Source organism: Carettochelys insculpta, chromosome 3 (assembly GCF_033958435.1).
Source record: "Carettochelys insculpta isolate YL-2023 chromosome 3, ASM3395843v1, whole genome shotgun sequence".
NCBI classification, from domain to species: Eukaryota; Metazoa; Chordata; order Testudines; family Carettochelyidae; genus Carettochelys; species Carettochelys insculpta.
The window spans coordinates 54,782,451-54,806,548 of NC_134139.1; the positions used below are offsets into that span (position 1 = coordinate 54,782,451).

General features: G+C 40.6%; 1 protein-coding gene across 2 annotated transcripts in view; it reads left to right on the forward strand.

Annotated features, from left to right (window-relative positions):
- TMEM63A (transmembrane protein 63A) overlaps positions 1 to 24,098 on the forward strand; it is a 42,711-nt gene that overhangs the window by 11,674 nt on the left and 6,939 nt on the right. For both annotated transcript variants that reach the window (XM_074989877.1, XM_074989878.1), the window contains exons 5-19: positions 805 to 842; positions 3,304 to 3,446; positions 4,454 to 4,505; positions 6,263 to 6,371; positions 6,767 to 6,837; positions 7,287 to 7,367; positions 9,301 to 9,424; positions 9,784 to 9,917; positions 13,490 to 13,627; positions 16,313 to 16,466; positions 17,319 to 17,425; positions 19,778 to 19,864; positions 20,810 to 20,872; positions 21,783 to 21,945; positions 23,014 to 23,119. In XM_074989877.1, the coding sequence (XP_074845978.1) occupies positions 805 to 842; positions 3,304 to 3,446; positions 4,454 to 4,505; positions 6,263 to 6,371; positions 6,767 to 6,837; positions 7,287 to 7,367; positions 9,301 to 9,424; positions 9,784 to 9,917; positions 13,490 to 13,627; positions 16,313 to 16,466; positions 17,319 to 17,425; positions 19,778 to 19,864; positions 20,810 to 20,872; positions 21,783 to 21,945; positions 23,014 to 23,119 (1,570 nt within the window). The remainder of the gene's footprint in view (positions 1 to 804; positions 843 to 3,303; positions 3,447 to 4,453; positions 4,506 to 6,262; positions 6,372 to 6,766; positions 6,838 to 7,286; positions 7,368 to 9,300; positions 9,425 to 9,783; positions 9,918 to 13,489; positions 13,628 to 16,312; positions 16,467 to 17,318; positions 17,426 to 19,777; positions 19,865 to 20,809; positions 20,873 to 21,782; positions 21,946 to 23,013; positions 23,120 to 24,098) is intronic.

The following is a 24,098-nucleotide window of genomic DNA, read 5'->3' on the forward strand; positions in this document are numbered from 1 at the left end:
CATGTTGCTGTTACCTGAAGATTGTTCTTTATATGTTTTATTGGAAATCTTTCTTCAGCTCTAGAAGAATTTTATCATTTACATTTTTAAATAAAGACTCACTTCTGTAGTTTGGTAGTATTCTATTATGGAAAAGACATAGGAAACTTTTTAGCAAATAACTTTTTCTGTTGGTTTTTGAATGCTAATACAGAATTTAACAGAATTATATCTCTGCTATAAAATTCTAAATAATGGTTCAAAATCTTGTATGAAAGATGTAATTTTCTATTACCTTATTGCTAGATAATTAAAATTTGAGGTTTTTCAAAAGACTGGTTTTCTCACTATTAAATTATACAGTGCTCTTCCATGTGGGCATTATGTAAAATTGTGAGAGACCTTTGTACAATATACAAGTTTTGAAGCTATTAGTTAAAACCGGTTCTACACTAGGGTTTGATCCTGAATTGAGTTTAATGGAAACAGGATTGGGACTAAAGGCTATATATTGGTCTCAAAATTACATCTAAGACTGTGTACTTTTTTAATTACTTGAATATTTATCCCTTGAATTTCCTAATGTTTTGCTAGTTGTAAATAGACTTCTGGGATGAATTTAAAGCTGTGTGTTTAAAGCTCTTTGTTTTATAGACTACGTATAGCATACAGTACCTTACAGTTATTAAGACCAAATTAGCAGCTCTTTTTTAACTTCATAAAAGATTAGTTTATAAAAAACACTTCTATTAATTCTGAAGATTAGACATTGTTGTCCCTTGGAAAAAAGGTTTAGAAGCTTACGTAAGTCCTCTTTTTTTCTAGAGGTTTTGTTCCTGGATGACAGCTGCTTTTCGAATGCAGTAAGTACATGAAACAGTAACAGTGAGCCATGGTTTACTTTGTCTAATGTGTATGTAGTTTTAAAGCAGTGATATAGTTTGAAACATGGAAATTGATAGACTGCATCAAGCCATACTGTGTAGGAATATAACTGACTGTATATGAGTCCAAACTGGCTCCCATTCAAATCCGTAGTAGGAGGTAGGCTTTGATTGTAAGCGGCCATTATTCAGAGAGAACCATGTAAGCAGACTTCAGTATATCCTGTGGGGGCTCTAGGCAGGCAAGGAGGTCTGCCCACAAGGTTCTCCTTGCAGAATTGGTGCTTCAGCAAAGAGGGAATGAATCTGTTCCCAGACCAGTTTCTCAATAACTGATCGTTAAAGATTTGATATAGGGTCAAAGAACCAATCTGCATAGGACATCATGCTGTTTTGTCCTATTGGAATAAACAGACTTTTTTTAAATTTTTGAGGATGGGGAATTGGAGAGTTCTCTAGGATTCCTTTTCCTTGCTGTTCTACATCTCCTGAGTTTGTTCTCCTCCTCCCAAGAGCTCATGTTGGACTGATTTTTGTTCTCCTGACAATGGATGCAGAGCCCTTCAGTGCTTTTTCTTTAATTGGTTGAGTGCAGGTCTAAGACTAACACGTAGTCCCCTTCCTCCTCATTCTTCTCTGAAACAGGTTGTCCTCCTGCGTTAGGAAACACATCTCACATATTAAGGTTGAGGTTTAATTCAGCCTTGCAAAACTGTAATGGAAAATAACCTAGATGCAAAACAGATTTATCCATCTTTTTTCAGGCTGATAACGAGAACTTTACTTGTCAAAAATATTGCCAACCCAAAGCATTAGAATTTTGCTGTTCTGGTTTAATGCGTTGTATACTCCATACCCTAGATGGGTCAGTAGAAGACAATCAAAATAAAATCCCTTCTTGCCTTTTGGTGTTACAAAGCACTTTTTTTTAACTCTTTGGCTATGTCTACTGTAGAAGCATCTGTCAGCAGAAGTTACTGTCAACAGGGAAATCTCAGCAGATTTCATTTACACACAACTTGATCTGTTGACAGAGAACTGCCAGATTGCACTGCTCTCTGGTGCCAGAAAGCAGAATGGCAGCTCTGCAAAGAGGGCCACCCAGCAACTGGAAGTCCTTTCTGTCAACAGAAGTGTCTACACACTTTTGTCGACAGTACTATGTCCAGAGATTATGCCTCAGATTTTTGAGGGGTAATACTGTCGAGGCAAATGCAGAGTTTTGTAAAGAATCTGTTGACAAGAATGCTTTAAGCATGTAGGTGCTGCCTGAGCTATGTCGACAGAAGGCCCCTTCTGTTGAGAAAACACTCTAGTGTAGACAAGACTTTGGCTATGGTTACACTAGAGCCATCTGTCAACAGAAGTTACTCTTGGAAGATATCTTCTGACAAAACATCTGTCGACAGATTGTGACCATATGCAAAAGCTGGGTCTACACGTGCCCCTTCCTTTTTAAAAGGGCATGTTAATGAGCGGGTTTGAAATATGCTAATGAGGTGCTGCAATGTATATGCAGCACCTCATTAGCATAATGGCGGCCGCAGCGATTCGAAAGTGCGGCTTTTCGAATTGCGCGCTGCCTGTGGAGATGGGACCTTCTGAAAGGACCCGCCCCACTTTTCGAAAGCCCTTCTTCCTATCTGGTGATCGGAAGGAGGGCTTTCGAAAACTGGGGGGGTTCCTTTCAGAAGGTCCCATCTCCATGGACTGCATGCAATTCGAAAAGTTGCACTTTCGAATCACCATGGCTGCCAAAATGCTAATGAGGCACTGCATATTCATTGCAGCGCCTCATTAGCATCTTTCGAACCCGCTCATTAATGTGCCCCTTTCAAAAGGACAAGGCAAGTGTCGACAGAGCGGAATGCTCTTTCAATCCAGAGTGGCTGGACTGCCCCCAACTCTGTTGACAAAACAGCAACTAGAAGAACAGCAGACCGGGCTGCCCCATGGGGGAAGTCCTGTCTGTTGACAGAAGACCCCCCCAGAGCGTCTGCACAGCTTTTTTGTCAACCAAATCTGTCAACAAAGGTGCTCTTCCTCATCTCGGAGAGGCAGACGGTTGTGGGCAGAAGTGCTGGGGTTTTTTGACAAAATGCATTTTGTGTGGACATGCAGCTAGTTTTGTCAACAAAATGCTACATTTATTTTATTTGCTTGCAGTATTGTAGCTATGTCTGGTCCCATAATGTGAGAGATGTGAGGTGTGTATCTGGTAGTGGACCTTGTTGACGGAAGGTGTGTGCTGTAAGACATTAACTCACCTACGTTGTTTGTCACATTTGTTTTAATAAACCATCCCATGTTGACTTTTCATTTCACAGAGTTTAGTGGAAGGTAGAGTGTGTTGGGCTTATTTAGAAGTCAGTGTTTTATAAGCACAGTCCAACTTGAAAAACATACAGGTTGACCTGCTGCTATTTTGTCTTTGGTGCAGTGATGAAGAGATCCGTGACAAATGTGGTGACGATGCCATACACTACCTTGCCTTTCAGCGACACATCATTTGCCTACTGGTTGCTGTCAGCATTTTGTCCGTCTGTATCATATTGCCTGTCAATCTTTCAGGTGACTTACTTGGTAAGAAAATTTTTTCATCTCCTGAAGACAGGCATGTATTCTATTGTGTCAGAGCTTTCAGGTTACCTGCGATGAACTTGCTAAATGTAGTTCTCTCGTCTATTGTATAATACTGTGCAGCCAGATGCATCAGAAATAGGATGACAGACTACATGATTTGCATGTTCTGGTGTAGCGGTTCTAGGTTTGTATGTCTCAACAAGTCCATTGTAACATCCTGGGTGGGGTGTATGTGTATGTGTGCACACCCCGCTGCCCTCCATTGGATGGAACTGGAATTGCTCAACTGTGTCATTGGCCTTCTGCTGCTGACAGAGATTCTCTTTTAGCTCAAGTGGCATGGGGCTTGTTCTTTCTGGAATAAGAGAATCCAACTTCTGGTCATGCTTCTGCATCAAGTTAAGCATAGCCACAATAGCAGAAGAGATGGACACAAATTTGTCATTTTCATATGTTCCTGATGCGTTTTGCTATGGTCATTTGGAAAGTAGTCAGACTTGTGGTGATGTTAAGTATTTTATCCAACCTGTGGTGGAAGGTCGTAGGTTCTGTTTATTTTTCAGAAATATCACTTTCTTTTGTCCCCTTGACAAATCAGTGTTTCCATGGATTGTCTACTTCCTTGTTATCGTGATTAGTGATACTGTTAGTACAGTTTTGGAATAAGAAGTTTCTGTAATTTGAACAAATATTTGAGATCAAACATCAATAAAGATTGGAATTTGGATTAGTTCCCTAACAAAACATTTTTTATAAATCTGTATACATCCAATGTAATGTCCAGATTTTTAAAAATCAGCATCTGCTTCCTTTTGCAGGCTGAATGCAATATATTCTACTTAATTTTAAAGCAATGGGTAGGCCAGCATTAAGTATCTGTCTTATTTTGAATATTTATTGCCATTAGATGTGATGCACATTAATAAATATCTTTTTGAAACATTTTATAGTTTATTGTATCCATGCCGCACCTGATAAATGTACCATTTATTTTGTCCTTTTTTTAGATAAAGATCCGTACAGTTTTGGGAGAACTACTATAGCAAATTTACAAACTGGGTAAGTAAGGCTGTGGCTACACTACCTCCCTACTTCGAAGGGAAGATGGTAAATAGGGTGTTGGGAGTTTATTAATGAAGTGCTGCGGTGCATATGCAGCACTTCATTAAGCAAATTGCCCCCCTTTCCACTCTGCATCAACTTCAGTGTTTTAATCTTCAAAGTGCCGGCTCATGTCTAGTCGCGGCTCACCCACCAGTACTTCGAAGTGCCAGGAAAACTTTGAAGTCCTTTTACTCCTCAAAATTTTGAGAAGTAAAGGGACTTCGAAGTAGCGGCAGGTGAGCTGTGGCTAGACGCAAGCGAGCACTTCGAAGTTTAAAACTTTGAAGTTGCCGCAGGGGGCAGTTTGCTTAATGAAGTGCTGCATATGCACCGCAGCACTTCATTAATAAACTCCCAACACCCTACTTACCATCCTCCCTTCGAAGTAGGGAGGTAGTGTAGACAAGCCCTAAACGTTGACAAGTATTAGATGAGATTTTCTTTTTATTTTCTGCAAATATTATGTCTTTCATCTGAGACTTATATGAGTATCACATTTTAAAGGACGTCTTTTGATGGTAGTATTATTATTTATTGCCATTTTATGAGTTCGCATACTGAAACAAGTTATGTGACTCACTTGAGGCTACACAGCAAGATAGTTATGGTGTGGGGTAGAGAAACCTGGAGTACTGGTTTCTACACTCACTTACTGCTAAACCACATGCTTCCCTTGAATAAAATTTGATGTAGCAATGTTGTCAGCAGAAATTTCTACACTACTGGTCAGCATTGTTTTGCTCTCTCAGATTTAAAAGACTGCATGGCTTAATTTATGTACATTCTTTTTTACACCAAATGTACATACCTATCTCTCTTGAGAAAACTATTAAAATCAGTCATGCATTTGAAAAACTGCTACAAAAGGAGCTGGATGACTAAACACATAGTTATTCTATTCTATATTGATTTCATCTTTAAAAAAAAAACTTTTCCTGAAGAGCCCAGCTAGGGTAATTACCAACTTGCTACATTTTAAGCCACATAATACTTAGCAAGAAGATAGTTTAAAAAATTTACCGTATAATCTTCAAATAGAAGTTTTGAAACAATGTTAATTACTTATCCTTTGAAGATTAGCGGATTATTAGCAATCTGTGTTTTGTTATGTAAGTTTAGAAAAGGAAGCTGACAAACACAGAATGTAAGGGAATTCAGCAGAGTTAAGTATGTATAGGCTTTTACACTGGCTGTGTGTATTATTACGTGTATCATTTTTTCAGTTAATTTCATTTGACTCATCTTTCCTTAAAGAGTCAGTTGTTAACTTAATTACGAGCCATAAATCATTCCGTTTCTCTTCATTCTTCTCTTCAATCGAAATCACATTTTAGAATTGGGTAAGGATTGGGCAAAGGAGAATTCAGCTAGTTATTTGTGCAGTGAGTTGGAATATCTACAGAAAAATTGTACATCAGCTGTTTGGCAAAGTGTGCCAATGCAAAGCTGAATAAGAAGGCATATGTGCTACCTCAAAAAACGTAGAGTTCCTTGGAGAGCTACTACTTCTATATGGTGAACGAAAAGGTAAGTCACATGGTTAGACCACAGACCTGCATGGGCAAATCCACCCATCAGCCAATTGGCGACCAGTTTTCCTACCCTAATGCTCGATGAACTGTTGTATTCTTAATAGCATTTTAAAAGTTACCCATGCAGATCTGCTCTAAATTCCATTCACTTCTAATATTCTGAAATATTTTATCCCACAGCAATGATCTTCTTTGGTTGCACACAATTTTTGCTGTTATTTACCTGATTTTGACTGTTGTCTTCATGAGACATCACACCATGTACATCACGTATAAAGAGGAAAACACAGTAAGTTCATGTCTGTGGAGAAATGTGCATCACATTTAAAAGGCGAAAATGCTGAAAAATCAAATACAAAAATGTTATTAGAGCTGAAGGAATCAGTAAAAGGTAAACTCTCTAATATAATATGTTCTAACCATAGCCAGAAAGACCAAGTAGAGTAAATCCCAAGAGCGGTAAAACCACATTTGAGATTTTGTTTTTGGCATGATGACAATATAGGGACAAATTTAGTGGACACACACAGTGAGGTCAGAATCTGGTCTTCTATTTTCTATACTGTTTGTTTATTAGTAAAGATACGTTGATGTGCTGTGTCATATTCTCCCCTTCTCCTCCCAGTGTTCCTTTGGGGTCTCTTCCTGCTGGTAATACGGAAAAACTGTGATGTTTTTCTTTAGGTCAAGCGCACACTGTTCATAACTGGCCTTCCCAAAAATGCAAAGAAAGAGGCTATAGAAAACCACTTCATGTAAGTCAAGAACTGCCATGTGTAAGGAGAGAGGTTTAAAGCAATGTTATGGCAATTTTAATTATCCAAACTAGACGTGTCTTTTAAACTATTTAAAACCTGAATTCTAATGTCCATCCCTGGAAAAATATTTGTCATATATTTTTGTCAGATTAAGAGGATATTATACAAATTATCTTTTCAAAGGAAATAAAGTTTTTAATTTTAATGCTTAAGAAGTGGCTGCCGAGTCACCCTAATTATTTTCATGCTCTCACCGGGCTTTTGCTTGATAGCACTGTAGATCATGTCCTGTTAATCATGTTCACTGTAAATTAAATTACAGCTGCTGTTCCCAGTTCTCCAGTATCTGTTTGTTAGGCCTTTGTGTTGGGAGGTAAATGATAATTAGAAATTAACCTTAGGAGATATTTTCCACTGTCTTCTAATTTGTCTCTTTTCCTTTCCAGTGCTGCCTATCCGACCTGTAATGTGCTAGAAGTCCAGCTGTGTTATGATGTAGCTAGGCTTATCTATTTGCACAAGGAAAGGTACCTGTGTTTATAGTCTGACTGTTTCTACAGAACTATAATAAAGAATGTCAGGCATAATTAAAAATACAGCAAAAGCAGAAAGCTTGTAGATGCTAGAAAGGGTCTTGATCAGGTGAATTCAGATCTGAATTGAAAGATGGTGGAGGGGTATTCAGAACTGGAGGGTTTGCTTTGGTTCATCTCAAGCATGGCTCATATGAGTGAGTTGCTCTGACTTTGTAATTTCACGAGGCAGGTATGATTTTCCAGGTATAAAACATTAGTTTTGAATTTATTAACTTTGACCTGGTTACATGTGAGTAACAAAAGTCAGATTGTCCTCCAGACCCCTTGGCTTTGTGGACAGATTCACTAAGGTAATACTGATCTGGAAAAGAAGTAATTTATTTAAACTTGTGTGTGCTAAAAACCCTTGAGTAAGCAGTGCTGGATCCACTGAAACTTGTAGCTGAGCAGACAAAACTACATGATCAAACTCTGAAATCCACCAGATGTCATGGAATGTGGGGGCCACCAGGTCCTGCACCCCATCCACAGTTGGGTGTGACTCTCATTCAGCAGGTAGAACAGAAGGCTTATTAGGAAATGGAGACACAGCATAGGACAGATTTGTCAGCACAGAAACCAGAAGCAGTCAGTACAATCCATATTGGGTAGATGGGATCCAGAGAGGGTCCCTGAGCCAGAGCCCTGGCCCTCCTTCCTCCCTTTCAATTCAACCGACTCTGCCTCCACTCAGTTGCCCAGTTCCAGTTCAAACCAGCCAGGCTCCTCCTTCTGTCTTTGTCCTGTTTCCCAGGGAAGAAAGGTGTCAGGACCACAGGTGTTGCTGGATCAGAATACTCCCGTGGCCAGGAATGGGTTCCAGCTTTGTGTCCCTGGACTGAGCAGCTGCAGCTGGGGCAGGAAGCTGGTGAGGGGGCAGGAGGCCAGTGGGCTGTGGCTGGGAAGACTTCGGGGAGCCATAGCCGGGCTGGCTGCCGGCAGGGCCAGGAAGTGAGAGCTGCAGGTGTGTCCAGAGCCAGGTGCCACAGCCAGGAAGCTGCTGCAGGAGTGCTGGGGAGCCACAGCCATGGACAGGGAGTGAATGCTGCAGGCGCAGCCCTCAGGATGACAGGGGAATGGGAGCTGCAGGCAGGGCTGGGGAAACAGAAGCCGCAGCCAGGGAGCTGGGGTGCTGTGGTGCCAAGAGCAGGAGCCTTGCTGGGGCCAGGAAGCTGGAGGGTGGTGGGGGCTGCTGGGATTGGGCAGATACCTTAAGAAGAGCAGAGCTCAGAGGAGCATTGACCTCCCCTTATCTAGAAAAATCCCTGGTCTGGGACCATTCAGGTCCTGAAGATTGTGGACCGGGGAGGTGCAACTTGTAGAACAGAACACATACTGATGAGCCTTTTTTTTGTTTTTTTCCCTTAAAGCTCTTGACGTATTTTTCTAAAATCTAGCGCACAGTTCAGGGCCAGATTTGGACTCTAGCCATGAGTGACAAAATAATGACCCCTTGATAATTTTTAGTATTTTAGGAAGGAATTTTTTAAATACAGTGAAACCAGGTGATCTATATTGAATGTCCAGAGTGAGTACATAGGCAGTTCTGCATTAGATCTTCACCAGCACTCTTAAGGTAATTTTGAAAATAAGCACTGAGGAAGCTCTTATTTTAGTGAGTGGGGGTAAGGAGAAAGATTTAGGAGAACCCCATTATGCGTCCAGGTTACATAAGAGCATCAGCCAGAATGTTTTATATGGAGATTTTTTTAATTTATTTTTGGGGCTGCGGGAGGAAGAAGAAAGTGTGGGTTTATTGTCTCCATACAATATATCTATACCAGTCCTTGGGCTCATTTTTTCTCCCAGGATTACACTTTCCTTAGGTTTGTTACTGGTGCTGTTTCACTGCAAAATATTATACATGTGGTTTTTTTTAATCCAGAAAAAAGGCAGAAAAAAGTCTGATTTATTTTACACACCTGTATGAGAAGGATGGCAGGCGAGCCCGAATCAACCCAAAGCCATGTGGCCAGTTCTGCTGTTGTGAAACCCGAGGGTGTGAAAGAGTAAGGGATTTTTCACCAGCTTATTAACCAGAAAAATGGCAAACTATTACATTTTTTGTTGCAAAAGCATACAGGAAACACTTCCTGATTTCTGCAAAGAATTTAGCACCCTCTTTGTTTCATGTTTCAGTTTCCTCAATGTCTTTCCTGGCAAGTGGTAAATAGAATTTCCAAGAACATCTGAAGTGTGGTCTTTCTGGTACCTTATTATAGCACAACAAAAACCTCCTGTTTTTATTCCACTCCACAATGTGATTTGTAGCCCATGGGTGGAAGGAGTCTAATCTGTGGAGCTCGGGTTTGAATGGATGTGTGAGCCGTTTGGTATTGATACGTAACATGAATCAATTTTTGAACAGGTAGATGCTATAGATTACTATACCCAAGTGACAAATAAGCTTTTGGATGAGTGCTTGAGAGAAGAACAAACTGTTCATGATAATCCACTGGGAATGGCTTTCGTAACGTTCCAGGAGAAATCCATGGCAACATAGTAAGTTTTCTGTAGCGTGTAATTTTCTTTTGTGAACGGTATTGTAATGATTAAGCAAACTCCTGTTTGCATAATTGTACACCTAGGTCAGCCTATGTCTATACTGTTGTGGAAGATTGACCCTGAGCGAGTCAATTTTCTGGGGTTTTGTTTCAGGCGTGCTTGAAACTGCGCTTTCTGGGGTCAACATCTACCCCGGAACTCCTCGCAAGCGGAAAGGATTAAGGAAGGTCGACGGGAGAAGTGCTTCTATCGATCTTCTCCTGTGAGGACAGCCATAGCAATCAACAGCTGATAAATTAATTTTAGCTACACAATTGATGTAGCTAAAATTGCGTATCAGTGGTAGACTGTTGTGTCTAGGGTAGACATAGCCTCAGTCTCTCTTTCTTCATCTACTTATGCAGTTTGGTTTATTTTGCTCACTTGTATGCTTTCCTAGAGCTGCACATCAGCTCCCTAGACTTTGAATTAGAAATAAGTGTTGCAAGGAACTGAATAAGTCTGAGGACTTCACGGGATAAAGAGCCTTTCAGTTCTAGTCTGGATTCCAATCGTAGTGAATCTTGGACCCAAATAAGTGGCTTATGGGAAATGAGTTACTAGCTGTTCATTTTCTAGTGAGCGCGTGATCCAGTCACTAAACAACCATCACTATGGCACAAACTAGCATCCTTGTTAGTAGGTTCAATAAAGGAGAAGTCACCAACTGAATTGGCCATAGATGCTGAACTACTCTGTCTTTTACCCTGCATACTAGGAGTGTAGAATATTCGTCATGGTAGCATGGAAATTTTTGTGCTGCCTGTCTTACATCTGTTCTGTGGATAAGCAAGATTTCAGTGAACTTTGCACTGTTGCTAGTACATATTTGTGTTTCCCCAAATTTACATATGGTATGCAGCAACTTCGCTTCCTTTTAAGTTATTGATGTCCAGATCACTGGGATAATGAATAAATGCAGTTCAAATACCCCTGAAGATACAGACATATAATGGCCAGTGTGATCAGGCAAAAAGCTAAATATTATACTGTTAAGTAATGATGTTACCACTGTCTGTGTTGAAAGGAGAGAGGTTTACTTGACACAACTTCTTGTTTCCAAATCTCTTCCTTTTACAGCACACAGCTCAACCCTCACAATTCAGCTCTGCAGCTTAAATTTCCTGACTCTCTTTCTGCTTGTTGTTACCATAATTATAAATACATAATAGTTAATATTTTATGTATAATATATACATACGATAATAAATAAATACGACTTATTTATAGCTACAAACATTTATGGATCTGATCCTGGAAGTTGCTAAGCACCCTCAACTCCCACTGAGTTCAGTGGAGTGACCATACTCAGCATTTCTGAACTGGGTCATTGGTAGGGAATATTAATTTAGTCCCATTATTCTTACTGGGCTATTAGCTGTCTGCCTTTCTCTTATTACCAGGCTCACAAAGAGGACTAAGGAACGAGAAGGTCTTTATTGTATAAAAATATGATTCCTATAGGACCACAGGTCATTCTCTGTGGGCCCTTCAGCTTTACCATTTATGTTCCCTTTTGTCAAAATATCCATAATCTCTTCATCTTCAGGGCATGATGTAAAGCTGGTCTTCTTGACTGTGGTTTTGAAGAGGTGTAGGATGTGGGCTTTCCTGTGGGAATCTGAGGTGTCGGCGAGGTTGTACTTGAATTTCTGCTTATCACTGACAGTTAGTGAGAAGAATGGAAAAAGATATTGCAATCTGCTTGGTGGTTTCATTTAGTTTTGGGTCAATGCAATAGCCTTTTTCATCTGTAGAACTGGGTTATATTATATATGAATATGAGTTCCACATCAAACAATCTGGCGGTTGAGTATCAGTGGCAGTCTCTGCTCCAAAGAAACCAGTAGTGGAATAGCACAAGTATTGCAAGCCAGAATTGAGATGCATTAATTCATTTTGATGTGGAAATGTCATCATCATCATGATGCTTGGGCATCCCCTACTGAGATACTAATTTTACTTAAGATGTTGCATGGCTTTTAAAAAAAGCACAAGTCAAGTCACTAATTAAATACCTTCTGCTGCAGGATGTAGAAGTTTTATGGCAATGTTATTGTTGAAATAAGGAAAAAAAATCCATGTCCCTGGTTGGTATTTGTATGTGGGTTTCCCTGTATCCTTTTACGTAAATAAAGAGTTCTCATTATTACATTCAAGAATTTCAGAGAGTCAGGCCATTTGAATACAGTGCATACCCTGCCATGCTCACATACCAGAGCTCATCTGAAGTTGGCTTTTTTTTTTTTTTTTTAAGCACTAAAACAAATAAAGTCATGTTTTTTGAAATTTGTGCCTACGACTAGTGAATTTGTCCAGGCTATAAGTGCTCTACTTTTGGCCAGCGTTCCCTCTAATTTTCCCACCCCAACTGAAATGAATTTTCTTACATGCACCAGTGTGGCGTTGGTATGACACATTACCTTCATGTTGGTGCGTACGACAAAATTCAGATGGCAAGAGTGGGGCTGAGGGGGGCTTAGGGCTGAGAGTTGGGGTGTAGGAGTGTGGGGCTCTGGTTGGGGGTGTGAGCTCTAGAGGGGGGGCTGGGGTTGAGGGGTTTGGGGCTGAAACAGAGGGTTGGGGTGCAAGGGATCTGGATAGGTGTGCCAGCTCCGGGGTGGGGCTAGAGATGAAGGGCTGGGATGCAGAAGGAGGGCTCAGGGCTGGGGGTTAGTGTGCGGGGGCGGGGTACAGGCCCTTGGCTGGGGATGTGGGCTTTGGGGTGCGTCCCAGGATGAAGGCTTTTAGGTTCAGGAGGGTGCTCAAGGCCTGGGGGCTCAAGGTGGGACAGAGGGTTGGGGTTCATGCTTACCTGAGTGTGTCTCTGTTGAGGACTGCAAGAAGGGCTGCTTTTCCCCCAGCTGCAGCAGCTTGGTGCAGGGAAAGGTTAGGGAGAGATATCTCTCCCCACTGCAGCCCTGAGCCCCTGCACAGGGCTTAATAGCAAGTTGCACAGCCATGTAACTTAGGAGGCACTTACTTTGTGGCCATAATCAGAGGGGGTCTGAATGCACCAATTGTCAATCAAATAATAACTCTAGAAGATATAATCAAGTCTTAAGGTTATACTTTGGAAGAGGGAAAAGGGCTTCAGGAAGTGGGAATAATCAGCATTGTAAAACCAAGCTCAAAAGTGCTGTGATAAATTTGTGGCTGGTGTTGGTTTCAGTGTCATCAGTAAGAATGATGCTATACACTGCTTTGTAATTATCAACCTGTGTAGCTTTTAAAAAAGGCATATAGGGCACAGAGAAGAGGTTTTAAAATATATTATTAATCATTCCAAAGTCTACTTTCATGATAGTGCTGAGCAGCTCTCAAAGCAGGACTGATTACATGTCTAAGATCTGATCGAGCCAGACTTTGGTAACTAAATACTGACTTTATGCACACGTCTGACATGATCATGAAGTCCAAATCACGTCTTAGGATAGTGTGATAGATGTCTTTTCCTTTATTGGCAATATCCCTACTTAAATGTGTGACACTTGCAGCTGTAAAACAACATTGTTTTTTCTTTATTGCAGTATTCTGAAAGACTTCAATGCTTGCAAATGCCAGAGTTTTAAATGTAAAGGAGAACCTCAGCCATCAACCTATAGCAAAGAACTCTGCATTTCCAACTGGAATGTAACATATGCCACCTATCCAGAGAATATTTGTTGGTAAATTCTTGATCACTTTACATCAATTTATAACCAGAATATAAATTAGGAGTTGGAGGGGCTGGGTTGTTTGTTTAATTATTTTTGCCCAAATATTGAGAGTTTGAACCATTGTCACATTGGACGGTTGTGACCTAGTGGACTGAACACAGAATTGGGAGTCAAGATATCTGGGTCCTATTACCACCTCTAATTAGTGCCTAGTTGATATTTGGCCAATGACTTATGGCCTGGTATTTTTCTGAATACCCATATTGCCTATTAACTTTAGGAACAATCAAAATCACTGGGAGTCATGGTCATTCACACCTCTGAAAATCATCCCATTTACACCTGTGCCTTAGCTTTTCCATCTGCAAAATGGAGATAAGTCATACCTATTTTTGTGAGATGTATGGATGAAAATGTCTTGTATTGGTGCTAAGTGTTATAAAAATACTTCAGTCAGTATTAGTACTGACTTTTAGTATTAGCTGCCATATTATAGAAATAGGTAGACCCACTGTATACTGAAACATTCTTTTAAAATCTTATGGCTGTCACACTAAGTTTTTCAGATGTGTGCCACTTATGGGTAAAGTTGAAAATAAGTAAACAGTGTTGAACTGCTTTTTCCTCTCTTTCTGTCACATTCAAAAGCTAGAGGGGTGCACCAAAGAGCATTCAGATCTTTCCAATTACTTTGCAACTGGCTTATCTGTGATTTAGCCTTACTCATAAAGCAGGCTATGTATTTTTTCACAGAGTTTGTGGAAGTCACAGAAAGCAACAGTTCAGCCCCAGTGCCAAGAGACTTCTGCAGCTCCTGAGTAGTGGGGGATATTCTCCCCTCAAACTCTGAGTCAGCAAGGGCAGCAGAGGCTGCAGTTCCTGTCTACTGTGGGTGGCAAAGCTTACTCCCTGGGAGGCAGGGTGTACCTCTAAGCTCCCAAGCACTCCACAGCTACCCAGCCTCTGCAAATGTTGTGGGGTCTCTGCAGCTGAGCTCCCCATTTTGTCATGTACATTTTCAAAAGTCACAGGCATGTCACGGGCAATAAGGAAAACTTGAGGAAAACCCATAACCAGTCTGAGACTTGTTTACTTAAAATGTCCATGAGAAAGTGTTAGCCTGCATTATGAGACACTGACTGTATGTAACTTCTTCATTGTCCACTACAAAATCTCACGGAGTTTTGGATAATACATTTATTCATAATACTGTAGAAGTTTTGAGACTTTTTTTTTAAAAAATATCCTTATTAAATACCAATGTCTGCTCTCTGTTAACTTGCAACTCTTTCTGATGTTTGAATCCTCTTTAATACCAGAGCATTCATATAAAATGAATTGTTCCGTCTGACTTCTGATGCTCCAGAGCTTTGTTTTCTTCATAACTGCAATTCTGCCATCAGGATGAAATACAGAATCTAGCTGCTTGTAATAGAACAGTGTGGTTTGTCACTGTTGGAGCTGAGACTAGAACTCCCCTGTCCTGCCTCTCAGACCTTTGTTCTAACCACTAGACAATGCTCCTGTGTCTGTTGACTTCTCTTGCCATGTCTACTTTTCTGTTGTTTAAAATACAAATATCAGACTACCAAAGTGCTATATGTTAAATCAAGAAAAAATGACATTTAGAGATACAGCAGTACAAGAATGGATTTTACTCTTAGTTGGTGTTCATGCAGAAAAAACAGAAGTTGGTGTTCAAACAGAAAAAACTTAGGACATTAAAGACATTATCAATTATCTGCTTAGTTGCTTATGTGGCCCCTGTCACCACAGCCCCTGAGCACCTTGAAGACACTTAGACATTGTTTTCTGTAATTGACCAGTGGTCTTACTGGGCATACTGTTAAGACATCAACCAAAAACTTAGCAATACTTCAACTATGAATATTTCATTTAGGCTGCATCTGTGCTTGCATTCCTCTTTTGAAAGAGACATGCAAATGAGGGGAATTGAAAATGGAAGTGAGGTGCAGATTTACATATCTGGCACCTCCTTTGCATATTCTTTTTTCTAAAGAGCTTCTTTCAAAAGAAGAAAAGCAGGGTAGACACGGCTCTTTCGAAACTAAATCCCATCTTCGAAAGAACCCTTCTTTCCATGAAAAAAGGGAAGAACATTTCTTTTGAAGATTGGGTTTACTTTTGAAAGAGCCACATGTACACTGCTTTTCTTCTTTCAAAAGAAGTTCTTTCAAAAATATGCAAATGAGGTGCCAGATATGTAAATGTGCACCTCATCTGCATTTTCAATTTCCCTCATTTGCATGTTTCTTTCAAAAGAGGAGTGCAAGTGTAGATGCAGCCTTATTGTCTGCAGATAAACTTTCTGTTGAAAATTGTTGTAAGGAACTTATTCTTCAACTATATCAATTTGGTTTAATAAAACCTGGAAAAAAATTCCATTTGTTAAGGCCCTTTCCTCCCTGCCCTGGTGCAAAAAAGTCCAAACTAGAAAAGATTTTTAATTTGTCTTCATTTTATTGGTTGCATAGGGGTTAAAAGTGACTCTCAGTAGTCTAGCCCATGCAGTTATGCTAATTTTTCATTCTTTCATTTTTTGTGTTTTATGATTTTTAGTTATATGAAAAATCTGTTATTTTTAAAAAAATAATCTGCTACTTGACAGTTAGTATACCTATGACCAGCCAAAGACTTACTGATTGTTTTTTGTTCTGTCCTTTTGCTTGACAGGAACAATTTTTCAGTGCGTGGGCTGAGGTGGTGGTTTAGATGGTTTTGTATTAATTTGCTCCTTTTTATTGTGCTGTTTTTCCTGACCACTCCTTCCATAATCATCTCCACCATGGACAAGTTCAATGTCACCAAACCTATTCGTTACCTTAATGTGAGTATCACTACGTTTTTGAATACACCAATATCAAAATGTTATAGAAAGTGAATAAGAAATTGAGCTAGCAATGATGATGTAACGTGACTCTTGACACTAAGACACTATGAATCACATTTCCAACTGGTGTAGCACCACAGGCTACAGCTTATGTCACTTTATGGCAGCTGAAGACCATCCATGCCTCTGTTTTAGTCAATCCCAATCTGTTAAAATCCCCAGCAAGGGCTGAAACTGGTGTAGAGTTTAAAAAAAATAGTTCAAAACCATATCCTTATAATTTTGGTGGGGTGTTTGTTTCTTGATAAGGATTAGCCTGAAACCAGTTCAAGTAAAACTTTCACTGATCATAAATTTTAATGGTTCACATAAAATAAAAATGTATCTTAAACTATGTAACTTAAAGTATAGTAATTTGGGCCAAAACCCAGAACCTCCAATCCAAACCCTTTTCAAAGTTTGGAGATATATGTGTGAAGAGATGACAACTCAGATCTGAAACTCTACAATAAAACTTTATACTTATCTTCCAGGTTTTGGACCCAAATTGAACAAGAGCGTATTTACATTTAGTTTCAGTTCAGTTCCAGCTGAAATTCCACACAAAATGTGAGATTTCAGTATCTTGGACTCTAACCTCAAACTCTAGCTCTGGTTTTGCCTTGTATCCAAACTCTGAATGCTAACTGAACCCTAATCGGTATTTGAGCATAGTTTCTTCAGTCCTGCTCTACTATAAACGGGTTGGTTACCTATAAAAGCTAATTTCTGCAGCATCTATTCTTTAGTCACAATGGTATTAGAATACAGGATTTGCATCTGTCTTTACCTTTTATTTATTTTTTTTAGACACCTATCATTAGTCAGTTCTTCCCAACAGTCCTTCTATGGTCCTTTTCAGCTCTGCTTCCAACAATTGTGTACTATTCAACACTACTGGAATCCCATTGGACAAAGTAAGCATTCGACTTTCCTCTGTGTTTAACCTTTAATTGAATGGCTGGGAAAATAGGAGAAAATATGTAAACTTAATAACAGGTATTTTTCCAGCTATAATTTTTAAGCCCTGTATAGTCCTTTCCTTGCCCAGTATAGGGTAGTCTGTCCTCTGTCCAGTGCCTTATCCAGTGGTAGATAATTCCATGGTCTAGTAGGCCTTCTTGGTAATCTGGGAATTTTCTATGTTTTGTAGTAAAGCCAATGAATAGCATCTGGCCATGTCTGGCGGTGGTGGGTGGGGGCAGGGATGGTGGTGATTTCCCCTTTTGCTTGTTCACAAGGTCTCTATTTCACCAAGAAACTTGGTGCTTGACTGACAGCGTCCCTGCCATTCAGACGTACAACTCATTTAGACTTCCGACTACAGACATTGATAATCTCTCACAGACTAGTCTGAATCGCAAAAGTACTCCCTCCCCCTTTGTTGGGATGTAGAAAAATCACCCTTACTCTGTCACATACACTTGTCTTAAATGAGCATTCTCGGGGATGTGGATGTAGAATACTAAGGTAGCAGCATTGCAGCCCGTTGTGTGTAAAGGGGAATCCATGGTTCTTACTTTGGTAGGTGGAGTTCCAATGGACTCACTTGGGGTTTAGTCCACAAGATTTCTTGATGTATTTCCATCTGAAGCGTGTCTTGGAGAGGAGCCAAGTTAACAGTCTCCTTTTCTGCCTGTGCCTGTAACCCTTGCATCTGAGGTTTTCTGAGACAAAAATATCATGCAGATTTTTTTGATTTAGATTGTACAAATCCTTCCCAAGAAGGGCATTCTGACTCTGTTGCTCAGTAGTCAGGGCTTTCCACCAGCTGTTTTGCCTATCATTTGGTGTTGGGATACATGAGCTATTTTTTTGTCGTCTTGTTTTGAAATTGTTTCCTGGGTCCATTGCATAGATTTAATTCTTTTAAACATAGTATGACTACACTACATCCCTAGTGTAACTGTGCTAATGAATTGGATATATGCTTCTCTAGTAAATCTCTAAAATCACACGACTCTAATGAGCTTTTAGATGCCTGCTGTGACTTAACTCTGGTATTTGGCATAATGGACAGTTCGAATAGGAGAGGCAGACCCCACAGAGAACGGGTAGATGATATAGGAGATTGGTTCTGAGCTGGGCTACAGAAACTAAGCCACTCTGTACTGGACAGAGAATGAAGGAAGGAAATAGTGGGAGAGGCATTGGACGCCAATGGGCGCTGAGCCCATGGTTGATGATGATGATGCTGTGACTTAGCTTTGCTCTTTTATTGCAATAGTGGCCCTTTTCAGGTAGTGCTAATCTTAAAATATAGCCCTTTTCATCTGAGTATCACAAGGCACTTTACAAAGCAGGTCATTATCATTAGCTCCATTTTACAGATAGGGAAACTGAAGAAGAGAGAAGTGACCTGCCCAAGGTCACCCAGCACATTAGTGGTGGAACTGGGAACTGTAGCCAGAGCACTGAACTGAGACATAGGAGATCCGTTAGGCCAGTTAACATAAGTGATCATCTACTGTCATAAACAGTAGAAAAGCATGTAGCGTTGCTGCTGTCATATTGCCCCGGATGAGGTGACACTAGCAGTGTTAGTTAAGCAGCCCATCTAAATTGGTGTTTTTGTTTTTGTTTTCTGGCACAGTGCCGTAGTGAAACTGTCCGGCCGGTTTGACACAATGCTGTTGTATGAAAGACTAGATAGAACTATGTTTCTGCTGCTTTGTTTTGTTGGAGTACAGACTAACATGGCTACCTACCTCTCTGTTACTAGATAGAAGATGAGCAATCAAGAGGCTGTGAGCATCATGTGTGGTGCCTAGCCTTGAATATCCAGATGACAAGTGTCTCAAGCCCACATGCCTGTGTTAGAGGACTGGTATCACCAATCCAGCAAGTCTGGATTAATTATCAGAAATGACTTCCATGTCTCTGTAAAGAGAGACACGGGTCTGTTTGGCTCAGTTTTATAGATACACTGGTGGCTTTTGCACACTCTTGTCTCAGAAAGGACACAGAGATTTCTCACAGCAGCTGATGTATTACAACCAACATCCTTCTGAAGCAGAGCTATATTCCATGTAAAGATATATTTAATGGACGGGAGGGGAATATTTGGTGACCTCACTTAGTTGAACAAAGGGTGAAGGGGAAATTCAAAAATAACTGAACCAGTTTGTGTTCAGAAAACATTCTAGACTCCTCCTTATAGAAGCAAAACTAGTGGAACTGGAAGAGGATGAAATCTTGTGTTTAGCACAGTCTCTTAATAATAATAATAATAATAATAATAATAACAACCACCTTTTCTTCCTTACTAGGTCAGGAGAAAACAGAATAGTGATGCATAAAGTGTACATTTTTTTGATCTTCATGGTGTTGATTTTGCCATCCCTTGGTCTGACCAGGTACTGACCTTGTTCTTGTATCTTAAAGTTTGAATGTTTTGTAATTGGAGCTGGTGTGCTTTGTTTATTAGCCAGCCTTCCTTTGAGATGCAGAACTGTTTTGATTTTTTAATCTGTGTTGTATAGTCAGAATACTGCAAATTGCCTTTTATCTGAGGATCTCAGAGCACTGTCAAGCACGTAATGAATTAGGCCTCACAAGTCCTCAGTGAGGTTAGAAAGTATTTCCAGCTGCTTTTTGTAGATAAGAAATATAAGGCATTGATCAATCAGATGGCTAAGGCACTGAGCAACACACAGTCAGTGGCAGACCAGGAGCCCAGACCTCCTGACTCCCAATCTTGTGCTTTAGCTGCAAAATGATCCTTTTCGTGCCCCACATTCTTTGTTCCCATCACACCTGTTTGGCTGTCTCCCTGGGCTCCATGTCTGCCTGCCTCCTGCACACTGTCTGCTAAGATACAACTTAAAAACACGAGCATTAAATCAAACACAGCCATGTTGTTGTTGTTTTTCAAGTCGCTCTCCTCACCTTGTACCAAACAACATTCAGTAAGTACAATAAGCTAGAACAGGAGTGAGCAATAGCCCACAGGCTGGACATGAAGCACAAGTCTTAGCCCTTGGCAGGCCATCAGATGCTACATTTACCTGCACATCCACAGTGTACCGCTTCCTGCAGCTCCCGTTGCCTCTGAATGGCAATCGGTGGCTAAAGGAACTGCAAGCGGCCATACCTGTGGATGTGCAGGTAAATATAGCGCCAGGGGCTAACTCTGGTAAACTGCACTCAGCCTGTGGGTTGCTTATTGCCCAGTCTGGGCTAGAGTAAACTGCAGTTTATACAGTTAAAACTCTCTTCGTGTTAGGAGAGCTTGGTTGGTTTGGTTTGCTACAACTGTGATGAACTACAGAGAGTGAATGATTTTAACTTTTTTTTTCTAGTCTTGATTTTTTCTTTCGTTGGCTGTTTGACAGAGAGTCAGCTGAATCTACTGTGAGGTTGGAGTAAGTATGAGCTACCCTCTGATATATCAGTGTCCGTCTTTTTGCCAGCTAACCTTTTCTGAAGCATAATGAACGTGTGTCATTATGGATACATAACACGGGGATTCAGAATGAACAGTGGGATGTGAGCTCCTCCTCATCGGTGGTGGTTAGGAAGAGGAGTGATGGATCAGAGTCATTTTGTGCTGGACACTGTGGACAAACACATAACACAGAGGTAGTCCCTTTCCCAAGAAGTGTAAACAGAAGACAGAAGATGAATGCAACAAATGCATGAGGGTAGAGAGAGAGCCCGGTGAGACTCTGTGTTGAAGATTGTGCCATATCACTAGAACAGGAATCATCCCCTCAAGCTGCACTAAAATCTCATAGCTACGGAAACTGGTTTAGAAGAAAAGAAGTCTACATGTTGTCTGGGGTAGTGGTGTGACGGATCAGCATTTGCAGGTGTTAGGCAGAGCCTGTTTGTTTTTTTTCTGCTTTTGAACTGCACCTAGCACAGTAGGGTTCTGACCAGTGACTAAGGTGCTTAGGCACCAGTGCAAAACAAATATTTAGGCACATCTGCTGATAAAACCCACTAGTCTAGCATCTTGCTGCCAGTAATGACTGGAGGTGTCAAATGATTCTTTCATCCAACATAAGCCTCCTTACTGTCTTTTCAAATTAGTGTAATGTCCAATGCTGTTTATATTCTTATGGATCCATGTTTGATGGCATCCCACAAATGATGCCCTTGGTGCTGCATGTAGAGCATTTAGCAGTGGAATTAACCCACTGTATCAAAGATGTTGCAAACATCTTTTGTAAAGCTTTGCATTGCTTGTTCTGAGGAGGAGCTATTTACACATGTAACCCATCCCCATTGCAAGCCCTCTGCTTTCCCATCGCTGACTCTCTTTCCTTGTAGATGTGTCTTCTTGCCTGACCAGGGAGCCTTCTTTGTGAACTATGTGATTGCCTCAGCTTTCATTGGCAATGGGATGGAGCTGCTGCGCTTGCCTGGCCTCATCCTCTACACCATACGCATGATAATGGCCAGCTCCCCTGCTGAGAGGAAAAACATTAAACAGGTATAAGAGCTCCTCTTGATGGCAGCGGGGCAGTAAAACCCTAACCAGCCTATAAGATGCAGCAAGTCCTTACAAAGGAACAGTGTGTGCCCTCATCCTTCACAGCTGCTATCCTCCACCTGTGGTCATTTCTCGTGGTGGTTGTTTTGCTCAAACTAACAGGTGCCTGTATCCTCTCTGAGCAGCACAGTGTTGGTATAGGGATAGGAGATTGTATGGCTTGAGCCTATCCCTGGTGAAAACAAGCCATTCAGGGACCATTCTTCCTTGTTTGGGGCCTGAAAATCAGTTTCTGTGTCATCACAACACCTCCAAGTGAGAACTTGAATTAAGGAACTGGCAAACAGGCTGAGTTTAAACTCACCCCTAACCACACTTCCTTCTGCCTTTCCTCAATGTTTCATCTGAAATTGATCTCTTTTTAGGGTTGAAAAAAATTGGTTCATTAGCTTTCACATCTGTCAATCTCTGCTGTGCTCTGGGGGTGTGAGAGAGGTTGTCAGTGCGAGGCTCCCAGCCTGAGAGAGTCAGCTAACCACTCAAACACTTGGAATATTTACCAAGCCAAACTGCAACCTCTGGAGCTCTGTCTACTCTGAAAGCCAACACACGCAGCCCCACAAAGGTTAAGCTATAATTGTGTAGATAAAAGTTTTAGCCCCACTGGCACCGTCATTTTCTGCTTTGTGGTTGGGCATAGCTTGAGCTGAATTTAAAGAGACCAAAAACTGGCTCCTTGGGGAATTGTGACAGAAATACCTGTTTGCTGCAAGCATGCTCTGTGTAAATTTTCAACTTCTCTGTCATGTCCTGGGACCAACAGGAGTAAAACACTGCAGCCAATGATGTTGAAAGTATGGAATTAGTTTGCATACCACTTATGCATTTGTAACTACTTTTCCCTGGATGTCTCAAAATAAAAAAACATAAACAAAAACTCAACTCATCCCTCTGTTTTGAGGAAAGGAGGAGGAGGAGGAGGAGGCAAACCTGAATTATTTCATTTGTGAATTTAGTTTAATCCTACGTGGACAGTAACATTTGTGTTTGGTTTTTTTTTCCCCATAGCATCAAGCATATGAGTATGAGTTTGGTGCAATGTATGCCTGGATGTTATGTGTGTTCACTGTCATCATGGCCTATAGCATCACATGCCCCATTATTGTCCCTTTTGGTAAGTTTGCCAATCAGTTGAATGCACAATGCAAGGAAGGGAGGGGTTTGGTCTGAGCACATGACCAGGAGACAGGAATTCCCAAGTTCTTATCTCCGCTCTGATAGTGACTTCCTGTCTCCTTAAGCCACAACACACATCCACTCTGTCATGTAAAAATCGGGCACTATCCAACCTCATAACATGGTTTTGGGATAAATTAATATCTTGTGCTGTTTTGAAACTGAAAAGCACTAAGTATGGGGTGATTTATATTTCTACAGCTTGAGGAATATGTTACCTCTCTCTGCTGTATAGTTTTAACAGTTAAGGATGGGCTTTTCAATTGGAAGGCTTAGTACCATGTTTTTCAACCATACTAACTTTCATTTCTGCTTGTCTGTGTTTTAAAGCTCTGAGAGAGGATGTCTACGTGTGACTTGCAGACAAAGAGGTTCAGCAAATTAGCCAGACTTTCAATGGGACTTGTGCTAAATCCCTTAAACATGTTCAAAAATCTCTCCCCAGAGCGCCATCAAATCAGATAAAATGTAATGTAAAAACACAGTGCAAACCAGTGACGTGATCACTGTTATACTTTCTGGCCCTGATAGCTATGAATATTTTAATGTTCTAGGTGAATAATAATAAAAAGTCTACATAGAATCCTGAAGATTACAGCTGAAGGCTGGTAGTACTAAAACAAATAAAGAGCTGCACAAACACATCATTACTGTAGGTCACAATTTAAGATAAAAGTAAAGATCTTTTCTTGGGGAAAGATTGTGAAATAAACTTCATGTCTCTTAAATGTCAATGGGAAAAGTGTAAGATCTAGTCTAAACCCACACAAGTAGATTTCAGACTATAAATTGTACATGCGCCATATTGCAAAGATTCGAGTCTCTGACTACCCAGTATGTTGCAATGCCTAATTGCCACCAAAACACTGAACTGGGACTATCTTGGCTTATACAATGACTTTAAATAGCAATTTAAA